General features: G+C 45.1%; 1 protein-coding gene across 1 annotated transcript in view; it reads right to left on the bottom strand.

Moving 5' to 3' along the window:
- Positions 1-425: 425 nt before the first annotated feature.
- Positions 426-7,620, bottom strand: part of LOC106815048 (aminopeptidase N-like) — a gene marked incomplete at its 3' end in the record, with an annotated part of 16,023 nt that continues 8,828 nt past the window's right edge. Inside the window, exons 6-7 of the mRNA XM_014819473.1 lie at positions 1,350-1,517; positions 426-642 (exon numbers count right to left, since the gene is read on the bottom strand). Of these exons, the coding sequence (XP_014674959.1) occupies positions 426-642; positions 1,350-1,517 (385 nt within the window). The remainder of the gene's footprint in view (positions 643-1,349; positions 1,518-7,620) is intronic.

Raw genomic sequence — 7,620 nt, 5'->3', positions numbered from 1 at the left:
GAGAGAGAGAGAGAGAGAGAGAGAGAGAGAGAGAGAGAGAGAGCGCGCGCGAGAGAGAGAAAATGAGTGAGTGAGCGCGTGCGTGAGAGAGAGAGACGGAGAGAAAAAAGAGAGGGAGCCAATTAGATGCTCTGTCGATCGTCATCACGTGATTTGTTGATCGGTCACCCGGATGTTGTTGAAGGGGATCCTCTATTATAATAAGTTCGCCAAACCGACGATAAAACTCAATATTTATTTTTAATTATTATTATTCTTAGTATCATCATCATTATTGTTATCATTATTATTATTATTATTATTATTATGATTATTATTATTATTATTATTGTTATTATTATCATTATTATTAATAATAATATTATTATTATTATTATTATTATCATTATTATTAATATTATTATTATTATTATTATTATTATTACCTGCTCTAACTCCTTTTCCGTATTAAATGACGCCGTCGTGTCGATCACTACGAAATATATTGCGAATTCTGTCCGTTCCACTATAGCATCGTAACTTGACACTATGGCGTCCCACATGAAGTCTCGGCCAACGTGGTTACCGCTTGCTATTGCTCTCAGGACGTCGGCAGTATCGTCGGCTGACGTCATCGTCGGGTCCATTGCTATTTCGTAGTATCTGTTGACACGTGCAAGAAATAATGAGAAAAAATATAAATAAAATAATAAGAAAACACGAGCACATGCTTATAGACACGAACAGCCATATATTCGCTTTATTTCCGGTTAAATATGCATTTTATAACTTTACATTTACATTTATATTTTGTAGTTTACATTTTTAAGATAACTAATTTTGTGCTTGTGTTAATAAACATGTTTCCAGCGTAACTAATGCAAAGGATTCGCAGGAAATCGCAATAAAACCAATAAAAACGATATCATAAAGTACAATCAAATGTTATAGCCTCAGAAAAATCTAAACTACAGTAAGAAGTAGCAAGCTAATACTAACTAAAATAATATACAGATTGAGGACAGAGGTTCACTTCACGAAACGCAGTGTGTATGTACGCATATGAATGTATAAACGCACAACAATAAATTTATTTATTTACTAAAATTGTCCCCTCGCGTAAATCGTCAGTCCAATGATTAATGATCAATGATCCAGCCAATGATTTTGTGCGATATTAGATTCCAAACAACAATGCTTAGAAACAAAGTGTAGCAAAGTCGATAAAAAATAGCAGATACTTGAAGACACATAAACGAGACTTACCTACAACTACTAGCCTAGCCTGACCGACTTATCAGTGATATCACAGGGGGGTGTGCTTGTAGCGAGCGAGCGCATCTGTTTAACCACTATGACGTCATACTCACTTTTGGAGAAGGGTGAGGTCTTCCGTCATGCCCATGGCTTCCCGCAGACGATCTCTCTCGCTCACGTCGCTGGTGACGTTGTAGCGTTGCCATGCGAACTCCCATTCCTGCTCGCCTCCCGCCCTGAGGGCAGCGTTGTAGGCCGGAGATCGGAGATTGACGTTGATGCTGAATGATGGTGGGGATGTGTATAGTTGAGAAATTGTGTCGCTGCAGTTCAATCTACGGTGATATGACATTATAGATAGCGGCGGTGCGAACACAAGGCAGATTCACGCGCAATTCACTGCAATCTGTTTGCAATCATGAGTGCAACTTAGCGGTGCGTTCGTGCGTGTGTGTGTGTGTGTGTGTGTGTGTGTTTGTGCGCGCACGTGCGTGCATATGTGCGTGTGTACGTGCGTGCGTATATATCCTCCCCCTCCTCCTCCTCCCCCTCCTCCCCCTCCTCTTCCACACCCTCTGAGCGTCGATAGCAATGCGTGACTCCGCTTACTCCTGTTTCAGACGGCTAGCTGTGACGGAGAACCGTTGCCGACCAGGCGACCGGCCGCGAGCGGCAGAGCTGCGAACAAGTGAGCAGACATCGACATCCGGGCACTCCGAGTAAGTAACACAGACTCCGTTAATCGTTAATCCCACTCGTTAAATCCATGAAGCCAGCGACACTGATCGCAGCGCCATCTCGCGCTGGAAATTTTAAACCGGCCGAGCCGAAGCCGGATCGATCGATTCCGTTTTCTTCGTTTTTTTTTAAATTCAACCGCACTTCCTTTTTGCTTTTATCTCGCTTTACACTCGGTCGGGAATCGCCGCGTGAGATTACGAGATTGCTTCCATTTGGCGCCTGACTGCGCGCCATGCTCGTGCCGAAGATATCCGTGTGCATATATGCATATAATTATCTGTTCGTGTTGCGTGCGCGTGTGCGCGTGTGTGTGCGCGCGTGCGTGCGTGTGTGTGTTGTGACGAGTTGTGACAATCCTCCTAGAGATGGCGCTTTAATTCGAGCGAGTCTGCTGCTACACCCCCTCCTTCTACTCCTGCACCTTCTCCTGCTCCTCCTTCTCCTCCTCCTCCTGCTCCTCGCCCTCCTTCTCCTCCTCCTCCTCCTCCTCCTTCTCCTCATCGTCCTCCTCCTGCTCCTCGCCCTCCTTCTCTTCATCGTCCTCCTCCTGCTCCTCGCCCTCCTTCTCCTCATCCTCATCCGTTCCTCGCTCTAATCTCTCTCCTCCTCTCCTTCTCCTCCATCCTCTCCTCTCCTCTCCTAATCTCTTCATTCTCCTCCATTCTCCTCCTCCTCCCTCGCTCCTCCTCTATCTCTCCTCCTCTCCTCTCTCCCTCTCCCTCCTCATTGTCTTACGTCTCCTCATGTCACTCTCTCTCCATCTCGTCAGTTCTCTTCAAGCTCTCCTGTAGCAGCAGCATTTGCAGGTCGCATGATGTACTATTAAGCTGATTATAATTCCTAATATCGAAGTGAAGCGCGAAGCGGAACGAGAAAATCGATATGAATTAGTTATATACATGCTTGCTGCTGCTGCTGATAGAGAATGATAGGGTGGGGTGTGTTGCTGCTGCTGCGCTGCTTGATGATGATAGATATGATGGTGGTGGTGGTGTGGTGATGCTGCTGCTGCGCTGCTGCTGCTGATGAGATGATTAGATGATGATGGGTGGTGTGTGTGTGTTGGTGTGCCTGCTGCTTGCTACTGCTGCTGTGCTGCTGATGATGTGGTGATGGTGTAGTGGTGTGCGCTGATGCTGCACTGCTACTGCTGCTATGCTGCACATGCTGCTGCTGCTGCTGATATGATAATGATGATGATGATGTGGTGTTACTGCTGACTGCTGCGGCGCTGCTGCTACTACTGCTGTCGCGCTGAGATGATGATGATATGGTGGGTGGTGTGTGTACTAAGCTGCTGCTGCGCTGCGCTGCTGCTGTTACTACTGCTGCTGCTGCTGCTGCGCTGCTACTAGCGCTGCTGCTGCTGCTGCTGATGATGATGATGATGATGGTGGTGTGTGGTGGTACTGCTGCTGCTGCTGCGCTGCTGCTGCTACTACTAGCTGATGCTACTATACTCTCTGCGTTGCTGTTGCTATAATGGCTCTGCTGCTGCTGTTTTACTAGAATTTAAGTAATCGCTCGTTCAGCCCGTCATGATTGATTGTTTAGCGGTGGATGACTCGCGATACACACTTATATATACACTCCGTTCCGCATGAATGAAAGGAGGAGGAGAGGGAGAGGGGAGAAAGGAAGGGGAGAGAGAGCGAGACGAGAGATAGGGAAGGTGGATAGATCGCTGTATCGTAAACACACACACACACACACACCACGCCTCGCACGCACCACGCCCGCAGCAGCGCGCCACACACCACTGCACACAAGACGTACACCACACACTTCCACAACACACACACCAAACCACCACACACTCTCACAACAACCACAGCACACACACACACAACGCACACACACCATCCACACACCAACACACACAATCTACTATATAATAGTGAAGACGAGTGTCGTTTTACTTAATCTCATCCGAAACCGTGGTCCGGTGTGCCGCGCGAATCGAGCTGGCCCCTTCTGGCGTCGGACAGATTCGCTAAGTTAGAACGCGATTTTTTCGACGTTAAAGTGACTTTTTCAGACAATTTTCATAAAACGTTATGTGCCCGAAAACTTGGCAATTCACGGCGAAACCCGCACCAACTTTTAAGATCGCTAAAATACATGCCATCACCAAGCAGAGTACGTGATCACCTTGTGAATTAAATTGCCTCATCGCAAACCCACCAAATTTAAGATCTCCAAATCCGCAATGCCATCCAATCACAGCATGTGAATCACTGCTAACGCACGTGCACGGTGTGGTGCCGCGTTTGATCAACTGTTACATGTATGTATGTAATGTATGTGTGGTGGGTGGGTTGTGTGTGAAGTGTGTTGTATGTGTGTGTGTGTGTGTGTTGTAGCGCGTGTGTTTTGGTGTTGTGGCTGTGTGACACTGTCTGTAATTATGTATGTATGTTGTTGTGTTTGTTTGTGTGTTGTGATGGTGTGTGTTGTGTGTTGTGTGTTGTGCGCGCGCGTGTGTGTGTGTTTGTGTTGTTGCTTGTGTTGTGGTGTGTGTGTATGTATGTGTGCGTGTGCGTGTCGTTTGCGTGTAGGGCGTGTCGGTGCTGTGCGTGTGCTGTCGTGGCTGTGCGTGTGACGATGTGTGTGTGTGCGCGCCTCGTGGCGTGTAATGATGTATGGTGCGCTGACATTTAGACAGTTTCGATTGTTTAAGAGAGACTACACATTACACACTATATAATACCATAACTTTTGAAATTGTGTAAACTATTACGTGTTTTCTCAGCGGTTTTAATCATAATGCTAGCTATCCTAAATGAGATTAAAGGTATAATAAAAGCATTTAATTAGTGGACACTTCACCTAGCATAAGCAAGCCCACACTAAACGCCACGCAAGAACGCACGCACGCACACCGGCAGACGCGCACCACGCACACACAAAGACATTGCGCTGCGGTGTTATAAACCCAATCACTGCCGCGCACAGTTGTGAGACGAAAATTTAAGACAAACCCCAACGAGATACGGTGCAGTTGTATGTTGTGTATGTGTGTGCCGTGTGCGTGTGTGCGTGTGTGCGTGTGAGTGGTGCTGTGCGTGTGCGTGTGCGTGTGCGGTGTATGTATGCTATGCGTGTGTGTGCGTGTGCGTGGTGCGTGTGTTGAGTATGTATCGTGTGTTGCTGTTGCATTGCATGTGCGTGTATGTGTGTGTGTGTAAATGTATGTTGTGCGTGTGCGCAGTGTGATGTGCTGCGCAGCCCGTGTGGTGTGTGAATGAGGTGTGTGTGTGCCGTCGCGCGCGTGTGTGAAATATTTGCCAACGGAGGTAACCTGCCGCCGCTTCCACTGATTTCAGAACATATATCTTAAACTACAATCATTTTTTTTTTTTTAAGAATTTGACTGTTAGAATAATAATGCTTCGTACAGATAATATTTCAAAAATAATATTAAATAAGTGAAATTGTACTATGAAATTACCCCTAATCCCTTTTATTTGAAAAATGTATTGTAATTTTAAGTCAAATTATCAAGATTTTATATATACTTTAGATACTATCTTTACATTAAACAAATAATTAGGTATATACACGAGTTCTACATAATTATCAGTATATACTGTAATACATCCTCAATAAAAAGGAAATAAATGATTACCGCTTCCTCAATCATACCCCACTCAAACCCGTCTGAGACGGTAATACTAGTGAATATTAACGCCTGCCTGTTTTTAACGAACTGACACAGACGAAGTCGACGATCGTGCTGCAAAGCGTACGCTATCCATCTAATGAACAAATAACTCGCTATCCAGGTCGCAGAAAGAAGACAAATAATGGCGACGATGCGCGCGAGAAGAGAGAGAGAAGCGCGCTGCGAGCGATGGTGAGCAGAGAGAAAGAGAGAGAAGAGAGAGAAGGAGAGAGAGAGAGAAAGCGAAGAGAAAGAGCGCGCGGCGCAGAAGAGAAGAGAGAAGCGAGCGGAGAAGATGGGAGAGAGAAAGCCGCGAAGGGAGCGAAGGAGAGAGAGAGAGAGAAGAGAGAGAGAGAAGAGGAGAAAAGAAAGAGAGAGAAGAGTGGGAGAGAGAGAGAGAGAGAAAGAGAGAAAGAAGAGAGAGAGAAAGAGAGAGAGAGATAGAGAGAGAGAAGAGAGAGAGAGAGAGAGAGAGAGAGAGAAAGAAGAGACGAGAGAGGCACCGCGGCGAAACACGAACGATAATATGCCATAAAATACAATAAGTTTAAAAATCCGACTATGGCTTTGCGACGTGCAGCACCGGCCAGCCCCGCGAGTATAAGGCACAACGAATAAACATAAAAAATTGTAATTGATGGGAGAAAATTTCTTTAATCTTGCAACATAACCTTATGTGGTTTGTGATTCTATTCAATGTACAGTGGTGTATTAATATTTCATGTATTTTTTGTTATTAGGTATTAATTAGCTTATGCTTAATTATAACAGTAAAGTGTGAAGCTATCCACAGTGTGTTATATGGCTAACCCCAATCTTTATAACACGCCATGGCATGGCCTATAACATCACATCCGTTTATAAACGCATGGCATGGCCTATAACAACACAGAGTTACTAACAGCCATGCAGGTCCTATACACAACACGACTTATAAACACGCCATGGAATGGCCTATAACAAACATCCGTTAATAACAAGCCATGGCAATGGCTATACACACAACAGACTTTTATAACAGTCATGGCATGGCTATAAAACACAGTACGTTTACACCCAGCAGGCCTATAACACACATCCGTTATAACAGCCATGGATGGCCTAATACAACACAGACCTTAGAACACCAATGGTGGTAGCCTTATAAAACACAGACGCCACAACACGCTACGTCGACACGAATCCAGTTTTCGTTTTGATGTTTACCACGTATGGCAGCATGCTACCTGCTGTTAGGTCTGGATAGAAACTCACAGCCAGACGAGAATATTCTTCGTATTCCATCCATTACGGCGCGGTATTATATTCATCTGCTATATATATATATATATATATATATATAATATATATATATATATATATGCGATTCTTCATATATATCACGTATCTATCTTCTTTCTCTCCTATCCTCTCTCCTCATCTTCTTCTCTCTCTCCTCTCTCTTCTCTCTCCTCTTCTCTCTCTCTGTCTCTCTCTTCTCTCGTCAGCTAATCTCTCTCTCTCTCTCTCTTCTCTTCCATCTCTCTCTGCTCTCTTCTCTCTCTCTCTCTCTCCTCTCTATCACTCCTCTCTCGCTCTCTCTCTCTCTCTCTCTCTCTCTCTCTTCTCTCTCTACTCACTCTCTCTCTTCTCTCTCTCTCTCTCTCTCTTCTCCTCTCTCTCTTCTCTTCTCTCTTCTCTCTCTATAATCCTCTCTCGCTCTCTCTCTCTCTCTCTCTCTCTCTCTCTCTCTCTCTCTCTCTCTCTCTCTCTCTCTCTCTCTATCATCTCTCTCCTCTTCTTCTTCTCTCTTCTCTCTCTCTCTCTCTCTCTCTCTCTTATCTCTCTCTATCTCTCTCTCTACTCTCTATACATCTCTCTCTCGCTCTCTCTCTCTCTCTCTCTCTCTTCCTCTCTCTCCTCTCTCTCTCATTCATCTTTCTCTCTCTCCTCTCTCTTCTCTAATCTCTCTCTCTCTCTCTCTCTCTCTCTCTCTCTCT

This window comes from Priapulus caudatus, unplaced genomic scaffold, assembly GCF_000485595.1.
Source record: "Priapulus caudatus unplaced genomic scaffold, Priapulus_caudatus-5.0.1 Scaffold1029, whole genome shotgun sequence".
NCBI lineage: Eukaryota > Metazoa > Priapulida > Priapulimorpha > Priapulimorphida > Priapulidae > Priapulus > Priapulus caudatus.
The sequence above is the reverse complement of the archived record's forward strand: the minus strand, read 5'-3'. Positions and strand labels throughout refer to the sequence as shown.